Source organism: Tyto alba, unplaced genomic scaffold, assembly GCF_018691265.1.
Source record: "Tyto alba isolate M040663 unplaced genomic scaffold, T.alba_DEE_v4.0 Super-Scaffold_45, whole genome shotgun sequence".
Taxonomy (NCBI): Eukaryota; Metazoa; Chordata; class Aves; order Strigiformes; family Tytonidae; genus Tyto; species Tyto alba.
This window is the reverse complement of record NW_024881321.1, coordinates 14882401-14903971: the sequence shown is the minus strand read 5'-3', so window position 1 is coordinate 14903971 and position 21571 is coordinate 14882401. Positions and strand designations below refer to the sequence as shown.

The window sequence follows — 21571 nt, the reverse complement described above, 5'->3', positions numbered from 1 at the left end:
GTCTTGTGTTTGAAGAAAACTAATGATGGAAAGTGGCAGAAGAGGGGAAAAAAGCTCTGTACCTTGTTAGTACCAAAAAAACCCCAAACAACAAAACAAAAAAAAACAGGAGTAGGAAACTGTGAAAAAAAAAGTAAATGCAACTGAAGAATACATAAAATTTTAGTCATTGTGAAAACATTTATTCTGTTTAGATTACTGTGTTCAATTCTGGCCATGCATATTGAAGAAAGTTTAACTGAAAGTGCAGAGTTTGAATAGAGAGTACCATGACTATCAAGAATGGCTGTCATGCCAAAGAAAAACAACGGAAGTATTACAGTTGGAAAAGGAACAGGTGGACAGAAATAGATAAAATTCAGATGAAGGAGGTAGAATAAAAAAAGGTAAGGAGACAACAAGAGGGTGTACACAAACTCTCATCAGGTTCTAAATGCATGTTTATTGATTCATAGGAGGGGTAATATTACCTGTTTTCACATGACACCAAAGATTGGAACCCAAGAATTTTCCTTTTCAGTAAAATTTTGTTTTCCTAAATCAAAAAATTAGTGCTGTGTAGCAGTAATGATCTGTATTGAGGACCTGGAGATTCCATCTCCTTCATGCTCATACCTTTCTTATAGTTAAACAGTAATGGAAGTGTTGAGGGTGTTAGACTTAGTGTATCATTTTAAAAAAAAAAAAAAAAAAAAACAAACAACTCCAAACTTGATGCCTTTATCAATTTTTAACATACTCTGGTAGCTACTGTAGAACTTGCCATGACTATAGAGTTTCATGGGATTAAATATGGTCAGTAGTTCCTCTGATTTGGAAACAGCAGAGTCTTTTCTGCCTTGTTACTGGTAACAACTCTGATGCATAGATTGGAAATGAAAGAGTGCATGAATTCTCTCACATCAGCAACAGTTGTGGGTATTAAAACATCAAATGTGAAACGGAGATTTACACTTAAAAAAAAAATCAGGAAAAGATGGCACTTTTTAAATGCAGATAATGGGAGAGGTCAGAAGTTTGGATTAATTATTTGAATTGTTCTTTGGGGGCTGACAGAAGTGACATGTAGCTAGTATGTAATATATATTGTGTAAGACTAGTATTCTACAGTTTACAGGAGATAATGCTGAAGCTGTAATACTCTGCTACAGCATAAGTTAGAATCACCAAAGAACGAAAAGCATGAAAAAAATCTTATCTTTTCCAGAAACTTTTTAAAACCATCACTTACTGTTTCAAGATTATGTCTAAATTTCTTCATTTATAAAATCAAGAAAAAAAAAAATTGTTGAAAGTTTCAATCCAATAAATAGTAACCTTTTCAGTAACTTAAAATGTAGTTGCCTCAAAGACTACAGTAGCAATTTGTTAGCTTTCTATTAAAAAGTCTCTAAAATACCAAGCATGCATTCCCTAAGAGCCTTTACACTAATTTCTTCATGTAATTTAATTTCAGAACAAATTTTATTCCAATGGGGAAACTGTAAGTAAAAATGAAATTAAGTTTACACACTTTCTTCTGCCTAAGACTCTTGTATCATACAGAATTTATGTTATTCCAAATAATTGAGACACAACAGTAACTGAAAATTTTTTAGAATTTCCTATTTTATGATCTTAAAAATTATACTGCAAAAAAATATTCCTGATTTTTTACTTGTATTTTGGAAATTATACACATTCTTTTTATGTAACTATAGTTTTCACAGCAAAAAGACTGGCCCTGTACTTTTTTTCTCTTTAAAAGATAGCAGTAAATCCATTCTACAAAAGGAAAAAATAGCTGTTAATATGATCTGCAGCTTAACCTTAAATGGTAGACCATCACAGCAACACACTGAGTTAGGTGTCAAATATAATGACTTTGGCACACACTGTGAAGCAGTTCATTCACATGGTAATATCTTGTGGAACCAAAGAGAATGGAGTTCTGCCCTTTATTGATTGTCACATCCTCAAAGATGTGCTTTAGTGAACTTGATATTTCCATCTGCTGCTTTCATTTATACCAAATATCACACACTGTTATTGATGTATTATAGATGAAAAAAAAGCAAGGAATTGTCTAATCTTAACTTTTAAAAATATAACTGTTTTATGTGCCCTTTCAAACCATCTTTTATATTTATTTAAGGAAAAAAAAAATAAGTATTTGTTTTCTCTGAAAAAAAGTAAAAGAGCACTGAGAATTGCTGTAGGAAAATATTATTCCCCATCAATATGTATCTGAATCATATCTGATTCTTTCAACACAGAAGTAGCAATGTATTTTTTATTATTATCCTTAATATTAGTATTTCTATTACAATTGTTTTTACAGTCTCCTGTGTTTAGGCACTGTACAAGGGAAGGAGAAAGGGAATGCTGTGAACTGGGAGTTACTTATGCATTATTATGGTGGGTTAGCTTTGGCTAACAGTCAAATGCCCAGCCAGCCACTCACTCACTCTCCTCCATTAGACAGGGCGAGAAAATAGGCTGAGAAAGTTCATGAGTTGAGATAAAGACAGGGATATCACTTACCAACTACCATCACAGGCAAAACAGACTTGACTTGGGGAAAATTAAAGTAACTTGTTGCTATTAAAATAGATTCTGGTTAGTGAGAAACAAAGACAAATTTTAAAACACCACCTTTCTTCTCCTGTTTCCCAGGCTCAATTTATGTCTTTCATTCCCAATTCCTCTACCCCCAGTCCTGAGCGGTGCAGGAGCATGTGGAACGGGGTTTGTGGTCAGTCCATAACTGCATCTATCTGCTGCTCCTTACTCCTCATGCATTTCCCTTGCTCCATCACAGGCTTTCCATAGGCTGCAGACCTTCAGGAAATAGCCTGCTGCTCCAGAGCGGTGTCCTCCACAGGCTGCAGTGCAGATACCTGCTTTGGTGCTATGGAGCACCTCCTCCTCCTTCTCTGACTTTGGTGTTCCCTCTGCTGTTTCTCACTCTCTTTTTTCCTTCCCTACTCTGCGTGTCATTTTCTGCCCTTTCCCTGAGGCCCCACCACCCTGGCCGAGGGGCCGAGCCGTGCCCTGCGGTGGGTGGGTTGGAGCTGGAACCAGCTGTGTCCCCTCCCCGCACAGGGGCTGCCCCGCAGCCCCCACCATGCCTGCACCTGGGCACTTACAGGCAGTACAGTTCCAATATTGATTTTTGCGCACTTAATCATGAAGTATTCGACACATACTGGACATTTTTGTGTTGAATAGGAGATCAGGTTTCCTATCATATGTTGTCTAAATGGAGTCTGGAAAAGAAAGAATTACTATAAAATAGTAAAGAAGCCATTTAAATTAGTCAAAGGTGAAAGATGAAGAATGGGGATGGGCTTCAGGTAGCCAATTAGCTATTCACCTATTTTTTTATAACAGTTTTGAAAAAAGCTAAGTTGAAAATTTTTAAAACAATTGAGGTTTCAGGAGGTTGGTGCCAAAGATCTATCTGTGATTCTTGTTTCTAAAGTTTAGTACCAAAGGAAGCAACCAGATGCTCAAACAGCATTAGTCACAATCTATCTCAAGAATCTCAAGAAATATGTCAAAATTATGACTGGTGATTTTTTTAAGCAGGAAAATTAAATACAAATACTAAGTGCAAGATGCTTAAACTGACCCAGAGATATTTTTCTTTATCGGAACAAAATCCTACATGTAGATCCTCTGAATGCAATCCAAGACCTTTAACACTGGGGTTGTTAGGAAAGCCTCATATTTCTCCTTAAATTATGTTTCCTTCCTTTTTCCTGTTTATCTTAGCCACTGATACTTGAATGTATTCTCTTTTCATATTTTTATTGAAAGACAGTCCAAAATGAAAATGTGGTTTTGTGGTTGTGTCCTTTATGAAATTATTTATTATCAATTGGCAATTTCAGACTTTGGCTGTTGCTTGACTGTAGCAGAGAGAATTGAGAATGGCTTTCACATTCTACTAATTCTACTTAAGCGTTCATAGAAATAGAGCATACTGATTGTTTTTTAAAAAAAAAAAAAAAAAAAAACAAACATATATATATATGTATTTACTATTTGTCCATTTGCACCCATGTAAATGAATTAGTAACATTTTCAATTTAATTTGTTAGATGGAGAAGCTTTAATAACATCTGGCATTATTACAAAAAAAAAAAAAAAAGTTTTTATTCATCTATATTCAGTTACATTCATTCAGTTCCACCAGTTCTGCAATAGTTGGATTCATTTAGTATTGGATTTCAATAAATTGGATTATTGTCTGAGCAGTACTTTTCTAGCTATTCTCTTTTTAATTTTCAATGGGAAACACAGAGAGCTGGCCAATACAGATTCTGGCTTATGTGCAGGGGAATGTTTTGTTTTCAAGTTATTTAATGAGACAAAGCTGGAATTAAGCTTGTGTTTTTTAGATCAATATTGTACCTCTGTTAAATAGCAGTTGCTTTAGTTTGATATGTCCCTTATGACTATTATGCATTATTACAACATGAGAAAATTTAGATTACTGAACCTTCATTTTCAAGAAAATATCAAAATTGAAATAAAATTAGTGTGTACACAGGAAAAGTTCTCAAAATTGTCTTGTAGCTAGTCACTCATAGGAATATATTCACTGTGTACTCGCCTCAGAAAGGCATAGGTTAATAATTCCACAAAGTCCTTTAATAAGAGTTCAGTTTTTAGCACAAGAGAATTACCAATGTATTACATTCATATAACGACCTACAAAACTTGATTGCATGGCTGATTACAACCTCCTCCAGGAGTTCTGCTTCTTTGCCTTTCATGCACCATATAATAAACTATCTGTGGCATTTTCTCTTAGCAGAATCATTAAAGCTTATTAGTAATTCAGTGCCCTGGTCTGAACTTTTGTACTTTTGCACACAAATGCATATTTCCTACATGGGGGTCCTGTGCAGCTCAGTGAATGTGCAAGTCAGTTCAATATACATCATATTCTCTCTTGTTCAAGCAAGATTTAACTTGGTATCCAGCCCGTAAAATCGGAGTGTCTGCACAGGCTTCTTTTTATGTGGCTAGGCTAGCCTTAAAAAGAGCTATAACAGACACAAGTTAGGCTAATATATGTGACTTTTAGAAAAGGACAATAAAAAATCATGAAATTTTGCAGTAAAACCAATTTTTTTCCTACAGTCCAGAGAAGATTCATATGCGGCTAGAAAGTAGAGCTAAGTTGCTCTTTAGAACCCAAGTGACTGTTAGGAAACCTGACAGATGCTAAAGACATTGCTGAGTTGCGGGGTGGAACTTGATGAGCCTGTTTCCTCTGCATACACTGTGGTCAGGCTCCCAGACTCTTAGGCCACATTTCTATTTTACATGTTTACTGCACATTTACACCTTTTAGTGTTTATGCCCACCATACACTTCTCTTCATCCATCACTCACACAAACAAGATTTTTGGACTAGCTGACTGTTGACTGTTATACAGCTAGTATGACTGCCATTTGCTGTAAGGTCTGCCATTCATTTTTGTAATAAGAAATATTCTATCTTTAACACATAGTTCTTTTTTCTTCTGTAAATTTTGTAATGAGCAGCAAATTCTACATAGATAATGAGCATAACATAGTATGCTATGCATTAATTTGGGCATGTAAGGGTACTTCAGACCAAACAGACATGGTGAGTTAACTTACTCAGTCCTAAAACCTGACAAGAGGCTATCATGTCACTCAATCTAATTTAAGCTTTTAAATGTAATATGTACCAATCTAGACAGCAGGAGGCGGCGTGGATAACACCAAGAAAGATTCAAAGGCAATTTTTTAATTGTGCAGCTTCCACATTTAAGCACAGACTTTTAAAATCGTTCAGCAATCACTCTCTTATCTCTCATGGTCAAACCTGCAAAAGATATTAACATCCCACATTCTGGATTATTCTGTAAGACTGGTTTTTAATTATTATCTTCAGTGGGAGATGAAGTATGAGAATCCCAGCCTGTCTCAAAGAGTACTTAGTGCCTGTAAAGTAGGACCTGAAGGAAGCCTTTCTTCAGTGCAGCCTAAGTCTAGAGATGCCCTAATGTAGGCATTTCCTTGAATTACATACACACATGTATACACACTTGCATTCAACTGTCTGTATATACATGTGTATACACATACTTTCTTATTTCCACATATGTGTAAATATAGACAGATATGTAAACATTTAAATCTTACTGAAATTAAAGAAAGCTAAATATCTAATTTGATACTCAACTAAATATCTTTATGGGCAACAGCACTTACAGTAGCTATGAAATATCTATAATACTCAGCAAAACAGAATACCATGACATGTCTACTGTTAACTGATATTTCTATTTTTCTAATCTGAAGCTTGATTAACTTCTTAGTAACTAATATTGGAGTAAAATTAAATGTCTTTTGACTCGGTAGACTACATTCATCTGAATCTTTCATTATTGGTTGAATTCATTGAATTGAGAAGAATTTGTTCATTGTGAAGGTCACAGAGTAAATGATCTAAGACTTTTTTTCAAGTAATCCATATAATTGCAATGCACTGATAATATTCATACTTCAGTAAAAACTAGGGAACTGGCTCAATATTATTAAATAAATGAAGTATTAATATGCTGTAATTGTGATTTTTAAAGCTGAAGTAACACTTCAAAATTTCATGCCAAGCTAACAAGATAAGGAAGTGTGACTGAAACAATTATATTTCCCATAAAAGGAGCTTTTTTGACATGGATATTTTACCTGATACTGAAATATAGCAGTGCTTTTCCTTGTCAAAAAATTTATGTTTTCACGTGTCTGTTTCCATAACACCATAACAAACCTTACATTATCTACCCAATCAGAGAGTAATATGAAGTTCAACTTAGAATGATATTAATTACTTACTAGGCATTTTTTAAATGTAACGATTTTTATAAAATCCTTTTGTAGTGGGAAGAATGACAAACATATTTTAAAGACTAACTCACAATCTATGAGCTTTGGAATTTTTTCATAGAAAGTTGAAAATTCTTGTTTCTATTTTTACTGTATTTTACTCTAAATGTACTTTGACCTATAAAGAAATGTATACCTTAATTGAAATCCTGTAGAAATTACTTCAGGTTCTTTTATGACTGTTCTGACACTGCTGATGTTTTACGAATGTTCTGTTTATTAACTGCTGCTTTTGATCAAAGTCTTTTTCCAGAAAAGCAATTATTCTGCCTCCCCCATAGGGAAAAAGGGACATATGTTGAAAACATTATGCCTTAACAGTAGAAATTACAAAAAGATGTGGATATTTTTTAATATTTTAGTTAAATACATACAATAGATGGATACTGAGACAGAACAAAATGAAACAAATAGATGATCTAAAATTATTAAATGCACAAGAAGATTAATATTGTAAACACATTAGCTCAGTCTAGCACAAAGTAATTCTGTGAATTCAATAACAATTTTTTATTTAATGACAGATTCACTGTATCTTTTCTAATAAATTAGAACAAATAAAAGGCCTTAAGCTCATGCTGAATAACTAATAAAATGATTAATTTGCAAAGACTATTTTGCCTTCACTATTTTATAGCCTGATACAGTCAATAACATTTTTAACTGGTGGAATCTGTATTCAGTTACTGGTCTTGCAGAGGTAATGTAGCCTATATAACTTTGATTAGGATTACATTTACCTGAAACAGGTTCTTTCTATTAGGAAGCTATACTTTCTAGTCTAGTAAGTAGAAGTTTGCCATAATGGTATTATACATGTAAAAGGTGGTTTTCTCTCAGTGCTTTCTATCAGTATTTGTTATTTATTTAGTTGCAGACACTTACATTTATGACTTTTTTTTTTTGCACATTTTTTGGTCAAACTGTATCTATTTTTAATTTACTCCACTACTGCGTTATTTCACCAAATACTTCAAATATCATTCCAAATTTACACACCAAAATAAGACTTCCTTAATGCTTTCCATTCAGAACATTATGATTTTTTCTACTTCTGTCAGCGAATTCCTGTTCACTGACATAACCAAGACAACATGGATAGATATCTTTCCTCTCCTACAGTTTGATTCCTAGATCAGGTACAGACTGATTGAGTAATACAGAAATCTGGCACTGATGAAAATTATTACCTTCCCCTCACTTCTACCAGGCAGATACACTTTGTGCCAGAATAATTCTCTGTTGCTCTTTCAGGCGCACTTAAAGGACAGAAGAGCATACAAGGGGGCCTAAGCAAAAGACTGGGTATGGTCTTTGATATTCACAGTGAAAGAATATTTGTGAAAGGCAAGACCTCGTTCAGAAATGCAGCAAGGGCATGATTCAACTGTTTTCACAAGCAATACTACTTCACATCAAAGGCAGTCTGGTCTTTTGAGGTTGGCTTGTCAAACTGTATTAAACATGGCTTTTATGATTAGTTATCAAAGGTTTGTAATGATAGCACTGAGATAAATGCTTTTGATCCAGCCAGTCATGATTTCTCCTCTCCTACTTTAAAACATCTCCTGCCTTTTCTAGCCATTGTATGTATACATATATATATGTATACACACAGATGTTTAAGAATACTGAGAAACTGTCCGAGCAGCTGGGGATTAAATTAGGAAGGCCAAAGCCCTGATAGAATTAATTCTGCTCAGCGATGTCAACAGCAACAAGAAAAGCTTCTATAGGTACATTGGTAATAAAAGACTAGGGAAAACGTGGGCCTTCTCCAGAAGGAAAAGAGAGACTTGGTCACCTGGGATATGAAGAAGGCTGAGGTACTCAATGACATTTTTGACTCAGTCTTCACCAGCAGTGGCTCTAGCCATACTGCCCAAGTTGCAGAAGGCAAAGGTGAGGACTTGGAGAATGAAGAACCACCCACCATAGGAGAAGACCATCTAAGGAACCTAAAGGTGCACAAGTCCATGGGACCTGATGAGATGCACCTGTGAGTCCTAAGAGGGCTGGTGGATGAAGTGGCTAAGCCACTGTCCATCATATTTAGGAAGTTGTGACAGTCCAGTGAAGATCCTGCCGACTGGAAAGGGGGAAACATAACTTCCATTTCTAAAAAGGGAAAAAAGGAAGATGTGGGGAACTACAGGCTGGTCCATCTTAACCCTGTGCCCAGCAAGATCATGGAGCGAATCCCCCTGGAAACTATGCTAGGGCACATGGAGAAGAAGGAGGTGATTGGTGATAGCCAACATGGCTTCACTAAGGCAAATCATGCCTGACAAATTTGGTGGCCTACTATGACAGGGTTAACGTGTTGGTAGATAAGGGAAGAGCAACTGACGATATCTACCTGCACTTGTGCAAATCTTTCAACACTGTCCCACATGACATATTTGTCTCTAAAGTGAAGATATATGGATTTGACAGATGGACCACTCAGTGGATAAGGAGTTGTCTGGATGATCACACTCAGAAAGTTGCAGTCAACAACTCAATGTCCAAGAGACATTGAGGAGAGCAGTGATGAGTGACATTCCTCAGGAGTCAGTTTTGAGACTCTTGCTGTTTATCATCTTTGTTGGTAACATGGATAGTGGGATTGAGTGCACCCTCAGCAATTTTGCCAGCATCGCCAAACTGTGTGGTGCAGTCGACACACTGGAGGGAAGGAATGCCATTCAGTAGAACCTTGACAGTGTGGACAGCAGGTGAAGGGAGGTTATTCTCCCCCTCTACTCTGCTCTGGTGAGACTCCACCTGGAGTTCTGTGTCCATCTCTGCAGCCCTCAACATAGGAAGACCTTACAATGTCACCTTACAGTGACCTTCAAGGACATAAAGGGGGCTTACAGTCAAGATGAGGAGGGACCCTTTGTCGGGGAGTGTAGTGATAGGACAAGAGGTAACTGTTTTAAGCTGATTTAGATTAGACACAGGAAGAAATTCTTTACTGTGAGAGTGGTGAGACACTGGCACAAGTTGCCTAGAGAGGTTGTGGATGCCCCCTCCCTGTAAGTGTTCAAGGCCAGGTTGGACCAGGCTTTGAGTAACCTGATCTAGTGGAGGGTGTCCCTGCCCATGGTAGCAGGGGTGGAACTAGATGATCTTTAAGGTACCTTCCAACCCAAACCATCCTATGATTTTATGATAAGTGTTTCAAAAGTTTAGTTGTACAGTATCCTGAATATTCAGAACTGGTTGCAGAGATTTTGTTCAGTCATTTTGGGCCTTTGTGACTATGGATCAGTAAACTTGGTTGAAGAGTGGGAGCAATTCCTGACTGAGGTGTTCAGAATCAGTCACAATGAGAACTTTAAAACAATTACTTGATTTCCAACTTTTATTTGTCAGAGCTAGACCTTTGTGAAATAAAATTTTATTTTTAGTCTTATGAACAATTCCTCACTGAGTTATAAACAAAAACTCTAAATTTATAGTTTCAAAATCTGATTTTGGAAATTATTTTGTTTTCATTTTGAATAGCATATAGCATTTTAACAAAAACTAAGTGGTTCCTATCACTGACAGATATCAACTTTTATCAGCTATGAACAGTATTTTTTGTCTCTTTACCAGCAACTCAGGAATGCCTTTAACTGTATTTTACTAGTTGTCTTAATTTAAATAGAAGACTGAAAAATTGTGCTTCACTTTCAGTGTGGAAATATTGGCTTATAGATTTACTTCAGTTGAAAGACAATGGGACTATTCATGCCAGAAGAAATAAACAAAATGGCAGGTATTTAGGGTAGGGGAACACATCATTATTCACACTGTGTTGGTGTGTGCGATTTTGATGTTGGTAGTTTACATTTTTTAAAATTGTGTGAGGTGTTTAGGTGTCTAAATATTTATTGAGAAATATATTTGGAAATCTTAGGATTCTTAACATTGGTCTTCATTTTTAGAGATCAGTTGACTTATCTACATGTAATTGTCTACTGCTATTTAAATTGTCTCAGGATAGCACACTTGACCTGCAGCAATCATGCATGTTTCTCCTGTGTTGTCTTTGTCATATCTGCCAGCCTGCAGGGAATGTCACCATACCTTAGATGTCACAGATAATCTTTGATCACTGTCTGTGGGCCTCTGAATCAAGTCTTATCTTTAAAATTAAAGATAACATCCTTGCAGACACCGACATGTAAATGCTTATATTTACATTTATAGTAGTATAAATGTATTTAGATGACATGTTTAAATTTTTAAGTGTTTTAAAGTGTTGTTCTGATGTTCTTATTCTCTGCTGAACTAAAACCAATATGGTTGTGACTGGTGAACCAAATTGTTCTTTTGGGCTTGGCCAACTGCCCTGAGCATAACAGCAATTTAGACACTGTAGACACACACTGATTAATACTTACATGTAGGTGTCTTAATCCTGAATTGGACACCACCTGATAATTGTATAGAAAGGTAAAAGTATTAGGAATGGATCCACAGAAGTAGTTGCAAAAATGTGTATTTGCTTTTACATCTCTCACAGAGGAGAATATTAATTATCCTGGCTATTTTAGTCAGAACACAAGTATGTGTGTCAGGAAGTACCAAAATGTTCTATGGCTTCCATTACATGTTTAGTAGTAATACGGTACTTCCTTATTCATCAGCATCCATGCCAACAAAACATAATGGTAAATGCACATTTAAGTAGCTCTGAATTCATGGAGCGCTTAGGACAGTAAAAGCTTCCAAATGAATAATTGCTTCATACAGACAGTTTTTGCATCCTAAATTGCTCAGTGGTTGGACTTTAAAATAGCATGTGTTTCTATTAGTTAATCTCTAGGCACTGTAGAAAAGGCAACAGACTGCAAAAGGATTAATATAAGAAATGAATGCAGCGTGGTAATAGTGGGAAAAAAACAATCATAATTGTTTCCTCCTGGGAACCATTATAAAGAGAGGAAGGAAACAAGTTTCTTGCCTGTAAATAGTTACAGACACAACATATTTTTTGTTAAACCACATTTTTGCCATTTTGAATTTAAAATATTTTCACAAGTTTTCCATGACTTCCCTACAGAACTCAATCCTCATAATAAATTCTGATGAAGAAAATCAACATACAGTGCCTGGGGGTATAATTTTCTTACTTGCTGAGTAGGCATGTTAATATTCGTGTGGGCAAGACTTTTATTCAGTCTAACCAAGATACTTGAAAGTGAGGTAGTATTTTTAAAAAATACATGTTTAAAATATAGCGTGATATTCTTTCCTGCAATGCACTGCATATTTGATCTTTACTATATTGTAAGTGTACAATTCATTCTGGACATGAGCATCCCATTGATAGTTTTGTATGTGGAATAGGCTGAATACTAGATCAAAGACTGACTACATTTTTCCATACAGAGCTTATGCAGTACTTTTTTTTTCCTTCCTTTTTTTTTTTTTTTTTTTTTTTTTTTTTTTTTTTTTTTTCCTACAAGAAGGGAGAATTAGAAGCTGGTGTATCTATTCAGTATTAAAGAATTATACAAGGCAGAATCTTAAAATACAGGATGGCAGTTGTTAAACTAATTCCCACCACTTTCATGCACAATAAAAACACAGAGAAACTGTAGTAAATGGCTTACATATTTCTTGTTTGTCTGTATTAGAAATCATAAATTAGCACTTTTACTTCCACCTCACAGATTATGAGAAGTTAGACAGCAACACTGCCTACATGGTTTATAAATCTATAGAGACAAATCTACATGTCACTTACAGCGCTCTTAGCAGTATATGCTGTAATTGAAGAATAAAAATATCCATTACCAGAAAGAAAATATCTTCCTTTCTATTCAGGTGGGTAAAGTACTAAGTAGTATGTGAATATGGTAATAATATTAAAATCATCTATGTTTGCTGACCATATGAAGTTCATATGATTTTGAGAGATTATATTTTCTTTCTTTTTCATGTTTCCTGATTTCAGATAAAAAAAAAAGAAAAACAGATGCTCCTTGTTTGTATTTCTACAGTTCTGAGCTCTTGTTTTATTAACATATTTATTTGTGTGGACTTTCTTAGGTTATATTCAGTTGGAGGCCGGGATGGAAGTTCATGTTTGAGTTCAATGGAATATTATGATCCTCACACAAATAAATGGAATATGTGTGCTCCTATGTGTAAGAGAAGAGGAGGTGTAGGAGTCGCTACATGTGATGGCTTTCTTTATGCGGTTGGAGGCCATGATGCTCCTGCTTCTAACCATTGTTCCCGACTACTGGACTATGTAGAAAGGTATCTAGCTATACATACATGTTTTGAACACAAAATAATGTCCAGTAGCATAGTTTTCTTAGCTAAGTGATGGTAAAATTAAACAGATGTCTTTACTCCAAGAAATTCCAAATTATTATTTCCTAGAAAAATTCCATAGATGATTGTTGAACACAATTTCTTTGAAGGTTATTTTCTTTTCCTTTTTTTTCACAGTACTACTATATATTACAAAAGACACAAAAATCCACGTTTTTCATATGTAAAGAAATATACATTTAAGAAATTTTTTGTATTTAAGAAATGATATTACATGTTGCAGAGTAACAAACTAAATTCTGAGATAAAAATTCAGACTTGAAACAATTTTATAACACCAAATTTTGTTTAGAAGCATTTTGTAACTCTAAAAGCATAGATGAGCAAAGAAGAAATATAGAAATGCTCAAACGATGGATTTTTACAGCACCTGACATTGCTTCCTTTAGCAACACTGCCACCCTGAATTTTGCAAGTGGAAATTCTGCAAATTCAAGAATGTCTAGTAGGACAGTAGGGCACAGTTGGAGTGATTATACATTAAATTTGAAGGTACTCTTCAAATGTTTTATGAAGTTTTAACTTTTTTATGTTTCTGTATGCTTTAAAATACAATAAGGATAATATACTCTCCAAATTTGTACAGGCTGCAAGGTTAAATTAGAAGCGTTTCAGTAATTAGTTTATCTTAACATGCAAGTAAGGATAGAGTCTGGGAGAGATTTATATATTTATTTATTCTCCAAAGGGATTAAACTTTAATTAAATGTCAGTTATTGCTGCTGCTGAATCTGGCTTGACATTTACCAGTTACCCAATATGTAATCCAAAATTAGAAGTTAAAACTTAGTCCTTATGTTATCCATATGATTTTGTTCAGTCTTAAACTCATTCCCATTTCTACTGTATGTAAGCAAAGATCACAGACTGCCAAATACTTCTCATCTCCAACAGATGGAAGGTTCATCAGACAAATCCCATGATGGCTGTACTTACAGGGGCTATACTTGTGGGCTTCTATATATAAGGAACAATAACCAGAATTTTCAGTTAAATAAATTTATATTAAGACTATTAGTGACAATATTAATAAGTATGAAATCTTTCCAACTACTTCTGCTTATTGGTACTTGTAAGGGAGATTTTCTTTAATTGTTTGGTCTCTGAGAAGAAAACCAGTCTGGTGTTGAAGACAAACCACTTTCCATCATAATTTTCTTTCTCAGGGGGGATTGTAACAATGAACTAAACCACATATCCTTAAGCTATTTTATATACTGGTATCTGAATGACATTCTACAGTGTTCCTCATATAGGTATTTTTGCACTGATAACAGAACACATGGATAATGTACTTCATGGGCAGTTAGCTTCTAGACTAATAGTTGGGACTAATAAATCAGAACTTGTAAGACTATTACCTTCAATAGAATGGATGTGAATTAACCAGTGAACTCTACTAAAACAAATGAAAAAACTCTCATGGCCCTCCCAGTGATTGATAAGTTTACAAGGTGGTGGGGATGTGATTTAGTGTGTCTATTTTTACATTTAAAAATAATGTGTCATCTTCAAAGAATAAAAGCATCTTAATAGTTTAGGAAACCAAAAAATAATAGGTGAAAATGAGATCTATTATAGTAAGTTATTTTATCTGTCTGAAAGTTTTACTTTCTGTAAATATCTAGGGCATCTTTTTTAACTAAGTGTCTTCTTGAGGAATGACTCTCTGTTTCAGCCATTTTGTCAGCCTGATGGGATGTGCTTTACTCAAATACGAGTTTGCTCCTGGAAGACTGTCTAAACCAGATATAAGGTTTTAAAATTTATTTTTGAGATTATGTAAATCCAATGAGAGCAGATATGTTTTTTAAATGTTACTGTTAAAATCCTACTCACAGTAATTAGGACTCCCAGTCTAAATTCTTCTAAGATTGATGAAATTGTAAAGAATTTCCTATGGTGTCCTGGTTTAGGCCCAGAGGGCAGCTGATCACCATGCAGCCCTTCACTCCTTCCCCTGTCAGAGATGGGAAGAAGAATATGAACATTTAAGGACAGGGGGCAGCAGCTCACTCATTATGGTAGGGGAAGAAAAAGAAAACATCACTTTAATTCAAATGCTAACAAAGACAACACTTAACAGACAAGGTGGGGACAGTGAGAAGTGCCACCACATCCAAAACCATCTCCCCCTACCCCTCCCTTCTTCCCTGGCTCATCTCTGCTGGTATTTCTACCTCCTCCACCAGTGGTGCAGCGGGCAGGGGATGGGGGTCACTCAGCTCGCTGCTCCTTCCTTCTCAGGAGGTGGGGTGAACTCTGAACATTCTTCCCCTGCTCCACATGGCTCCCCTCTCCCTGCAGACAGTCCTTCACAAGCTTTCTCCAACATAGTCCTCCCCACAGGTGGCAGCCGTTCACATGATGCTCTGGTGTGGATCACCCCAGGGTGTTTCAGTCCTCCCAACGCCAAACCACAACAGTGGGGGCCGCTTCTCCCCTCAAAGTCCTGGCCTACTTTAAGCACAGATGCCTGCCCTGAAGCAGCTTTCTTCTCAGCTTCAGGTCAGCCTCTACTCCACTGTGGTCCTCCACAGGTGGCAATGGGGCAGCCCTACCGTCTCACCACAGGATACAAGGGACTCTGCTCCAGTGCACTTTCCCCACATCCTTCTTTCTTCCACTGGCCTGGGTGCTCATTCCTCTCACAACTTCACCTCACATGTCCCCGCTCCATCTCAGGTTCCCCTTCTTAAATATATTTTCGCAGAGGTGCAGCTGATTGGCTCAGCCCTGGCCAGAGGCAGAGCCAACTTGTAGCTGGGGAGGTTTTTGAGAAGCTACTCACAATGGGTCATAGCTGTAGCTCCCTCCCCCGCTACTGAAAAACCACACCACAGAAACCCAATACATATGGATTCAAGCATTCTAAAATAAAATGACAGTTACACTTGCCTGCTCTTCAGAAGCTAGGAAAGTAGAATTTTGTATTCTTTTTTAAAGGTAAAATAACTTGCTCCTTTTTAAGAATTATGCAATTTTGGAGATATTTTAGCAGATTTCATAAAGTAGCTTTCTTTTCCAAATGCTACTCAAAACTTGATAGCTATTAAAAACATAACTGAGTGATCTATAGCTTTTCCCCTTTGTCTTACCTTGATTTCAAATTAATTTCTTTCCACATTCAAGATCTATTAGCGTAACCCTTACCACTCTAGGGCATACCTAGCTATTATAAAGGTGAAATGTACAGTTGCTTTTAGCAAAAGGAAGGATATAAGAAATATCAAACACTTTCCTGGTAATTACAAAAAACAAGTTCTTGTAATTTTCTGTTTTGTTGACAGAATTGTGTTATAAGAATTCTGTTTAGCCTTTCAAACCTATTTATAAAAAAAAAAAAAAAAAAAAAAAAAAACCAAAACAAAACAAAAAGTCCCAAGATGTCAACTGTATTTAGTTTCCCTGCTTTTGCACCTCCTCACCTTGGCCCCTGTAATTCAAGAGCAGTGTACCAAAGAGTCTATTATAATTTATTGCCAGTAGGCAGGTGAAGATACAGTGCATTCTGGTGCATTTCACTGGTTGGGAAAGCCTTTTACTTAGAGGCATATGATGCTGTTGTTGAAAAAGTCACTGTCATTGAAAAAATCCATTCTTTTTTTTTTTTTTTTTTTTCTTGCTACACATGCATTTCCCTTCCATATATTCAAATATTGTTTTGAAGTATTTTCTTCTCAAGTTTTAAAAGACACTTTCTCACATATCTAGATATTTAACTCAAAACTTCTTAAGGAAAGACAGCAAAATGAAAGAATATGAATAAAGAAAATAAAGAAAATCTGTAAAAAGAAAGAAAAATTAACAACAGAATTTAATGCTATTTTAGACATAAAAAGTTGTACACAGAACTTTAACATCTTATTTTCTGAAAAGTCCTCATAAATCCAGAAGTATTAGCAGTCAGTAGATGAGTAGATATTTTTCCAAAAATGTATTTAGCTGTCAAGAACAATTTAATTAAGGTTAAAGACAGTTCTGGTTTTGCCCAATTTGAAGGTGATATTTATGAGCCAAAAGGCAGTTACAAGCAAAGCACTGTAACATTTTTGTTGCAATGTTTATATTTAAAAAGTTAAAAATTTTCCGTTGTTCAAAAATAATGTGGAACTTCAAACAGTATTCCTTATTGAAAATATGAACAACTGAAATAGTTACAGGTGCTCTTATAATCAGCCTTTGTAGTAAAAGCCTAGAATTTTCCTTTTTTCTAAACCAGATGTATATACAAATTTCTGTAGGATTATCAAATTCTACTTAATAACGTTTAGACTACAAGGAAATATGTTGAAAGAACTTGACTCCTCTCACAAAAATGAATTTATAGCTAATCTGTCTCGTAAAGATGTAAGAGAATGTGGTTTTATGCCTATTTTTATATAACAATATAGTAGTTAGAGGACTTGTAAAAAAAATAGATTTTTATTTACATTAAAAATCTTTAAAAATATTTTTATATTTTTAAATATAAAGAGTTCCTTTATAATTATTTTACAGATATTACCACGCCCAAAGTGTGAGCTACATTACACTTAAGCAAATTAATAAAGTTAGTCAAAGGATTTATATTCTTAAACTGTTTATTTTCTCCACTTATTATCAAGAGATTCTGCTACATAGTAGAGATGCTTAAGGACAGATTAAATTAATTCCATTATATTGTGATATACTATTCTATTTTAGTAATATTTACCATCTAAAAATGAGGTATCTAGTTTAATCTAATACTCCAGACATCCTTAGTAACAAACTGAGATGCTATCAAAAGGTGATTCATTTCTGTTTTACAGATGTTTAAAATAGATACAATTGAATAGCTTCTGAAATTAACTAATTTTTACATTTTTAATTAATATCTAAATTAATGGCTTAGGCTAAATGTTTCATTTTAAAATGAGTGTCATTATACAAAAGTAATTTTGCCATTTGTTTTAAGAATTCTGTAGTGATTATCTCTTAAAACCAGTAGTAGACTCTTCACTTGAGCAAATATCAGGAGGAAAATCTAACTCTAATGTAATTAAGCATATCCTTTGAATTATTAGAGAGCTTTTCTCTCTGTGAATATTCTATAGTATAATGTTTAAAATTAAAATATAACATAATTTTATAAATAATATTATTAATATGCTACAATAAATATCCTGTATAAAATATATACATAAAAATATAACCATATATTGCTCTTACATTCTTCTCAAATATCTTTTTATGACACTTTATCCCACAAATACTTTAGTGTATTCCAAAAGGTTACTTAAGGAAAAGTTCCTAATCAACATTTAGAAGTTTGAATTGGGAGCACAATAAATCTGTATGTTTTCTTTTTGCTGTTAAGAAGAATAATTTTGGATAAGGTGACAAAGGATTATTTTTTTTTTCCAGAAGAAAGAACTATATTCTAGTGAAGATCAGCATGAATTGATACTTATCTTCTTCCTGGACACTCAGTTTCCTTTCTCTTTCCTCAGGTATGATCCAAAAACTGATACATGGACAATGGTGTCTCCACTGAGTATGCCCCGAGATGCTGTTGGTGTCTGTCTCCTTGGTGACAAATTATATGCAGTAGGTGGCTATGATGGTCAAACATACCTGAACACTATGGAAGCATATGACCCTCAAACTAATGAATGGACACAGGTAATCATAAAGTCTTTATTTTTATTTTTTTTTTTTTTTTTTTTATCTGTAACATATTCTGATAGTTGTACATAAAAACATTACTTTTCTGAAAACAAGTATAGTATCTGAGATTGCCATAGCTATAAATGTAGTCCTAGTATTTTATCAAGTATTATGTCAGGAGTTTCCTCTGAAGACAGAATGGGAGAATTAAGTCCTAAGAAACTGTAAAAAGACAGAATAAGCAGTCATTGGAAATATTTTCTTGTTACCTTTCAAACAAAATTCTTGTTCTGATCAATTTCTATAGCAAAGTAATTTTGTTAATCTTTGTTCATGCAGAAGAAATGTTACAAAAAAATATCAAAATCAATCTGGAATTTTAATTGGTAACCAGCATGTCCTGAAGATCTTTCATATGAAAATTTCTTTATTTTGTGTAGACAGGCAAGTTTTTGTTTAATTCTTCAGTTCTATTGTCTTCTCTGATGGATATTTTGAAATGTTATACTGTATATATGTTCCTAATGTTGAACCATATAAGAATTAATAGGTATAATAGAAATAGTGGTATAATGCAAGAAGCTGTGGACTAGAGATTTTGTTGTAGAGGAATGATTTATGTTATATCACAGTAGTGCTTGGAAAGATTTGGATTCATACCAAAGATTTAAAAAAACCCAAAATATTATTTTTCTGTTATTAGTTGTGTTTCAAGACTTTCTGAAAAATTAATTTGTTCCACCATCACAGATGTTTACATCTGAATTAGTCACTCTAAGTTCCCTTTAGATTTAGTGAAGAAAAGTACATACTTCAAAAGCATCACTTTATCCTAAAATAAAAATTTAAAATAGATCAGATACACTATACTCAAAAAAGCCTATTTCTTTTCGTAATTGTAAAGCGGGGCTTCTGTTGTCAAGTTTAAATGTAGATATACAAGGTGTTAAGTTATATGCAGAAGCCCATCTTTTTTTTTATCTACTATTAATTAAATTACAAGAGAGAATTTTTATGAGATTCTGTAGGAAATAAAAAATCGATTTGGAAAGATTCTTTTCCCAAATACACCAGTCCACATAAAAAAGCCGTGAATAGTGATGTTTGGACAGTTTGTTAGGAAACACGCAAGACCTCTGCTTTGGTATGTTTGGTAGCATTAATTACAGTGTATTATCATTACTATTATTATTGCATACCATATAAACTGACTCTACTATGTTAGTTTCATCAAGATACAGTTTCCTAAAGTTATTCATCCTTGTGTGGTATTGAATAGCGTCTAAAGCTGCCAAACTTATTCTGAAGGACACTTGAACCTCTTTAGGAATACTGGAAACACACAATTTTGGAATTGGTAAACTTGACCTTACCTCAGGGACTAAAGTGGAAGCATCAATTACATTCCACAGATTATAGAAAACCCTTTCACATCAACAGTTCACTAAATTGATGACAGATCTAAAATCACTATTTTTTTCTGCTCTCACACTTTCAAGTGAAAGATGTCAGGTGCGAGTAAGTAACTTTACAGTACTAGGATATTATGGGTTGTATCTATTTTTAGTTGTTTATAGTCCCATTAATTTTGACCATTTTAGAATAATGCTGACACAGCACTTTGGCAATCTCTCGCATAGCTTGTTCCTATTCAGTTAATTTGTATCTTTTTTTCTGCAGATGGCTTCCCTAAATATTGGAAGAGCTGGTGCCTGTGTTGTAGTCATCAAACAACCATGACTTTGTCAGCACTGCTGAGGATTTTACTGACTGTGAAATGATTATTTTTCTATCAGACAGTGAGAATGATAACTTCACGAGAACAAGGATTTACACAGTGAATACTCTGTTGGACACGAACTTGAAGAAGTTTGGAACTGAGAAAAATTAAGTATTTATGCCCTATAAAATCATAAAAACTGTTCACAGTCAGTGAACAAGAAAAAAAATCAAGCTGTTGTAGGCATAAATATGTGAACATGGAGTAGTAAGTTCAGGTACTGTTCTTGTGAATGTGTCCTGGAGAACTGGATAATCAAGGGCCAGCTCTACACATGGAGCGAGAGGAAATATAAGAACAGTTTTCATGGCCACAAGGGTTTTAACTAAAGAAACATTAAAGTACATTTAATCATTTTCAAACTGTGTTTTTTAAAAGAGAAAAGTAGATAGTAATATAGAATTTTTATGTTCAGGTCTTGTCTTCAAATGGGTTATGGCCTCATTTAAACAGGCAGTTTTATTCTTACTGAAGGGAAGAGATAGAAAAGTCTGGATATTCAAGTTTCATTCATAATGACTGAGCTGTTGCTTTACGGTAGAAAGAAATACAAAACTAAAAGCAAACCTCCAAGATGTCTTTTTTTTTTTTTTTTTTTTTTTTTTGTAACTTTGTATTGTACCTCTTTGCCAGCATTAACACATCTTACAAGTGAGTCTATGGAAGGAAAACCCTGTGTGTTTACTGTAATTATACACAAAGCAATCCTTTGGCTGCACTAGGGCTTTGTTCAAATATGGAAGTAAAAAGAAAAGCTTCCTAATTCTTTCTTAATCTTATATTCAATTTAAGCATGTGGGCTCTGATCTCATTGTTTAATACATCTTCTGCCTGTTGAAAGTTCACGAACAGCTGGAAAACTAATACTGTTCTTTCACTGCATCGTATAACAGATGAACCATGACCAGAACAGTCTATAGACTCTCT

The 21571-nt window shown here is 34.6% G+C and overlaps 1 protein-coding gene across 1 annotated transcript in view; it reads left to right on the top strand.

The window, feature by feature from the left end:
• KLHL1 (kelch like family member 1) overlaps positions 1-21208 on the top strand; it is a 217956-nt gene extending 196748 nt beyond the window's left edge. The window contains exons 9-11 of the mRNA XM_042806068.1: positions 12943-13155; positions 18708-18879; positions 20545-21208. Of these exons, the coding sequence (XP_042662002.1) occupies positions 12943-13155; positions 18708-18879; positions 20545-20604 (445 nt within the window). The 3' untranslated portion in view covers positions 20605-21208. The remainder of the gene's footprint in view (positions 1-12942; positions 13156-18707; positions 18880-20544) is intronic.
• Positions 21209-21571: the final 363 nt, after the last annotated feature.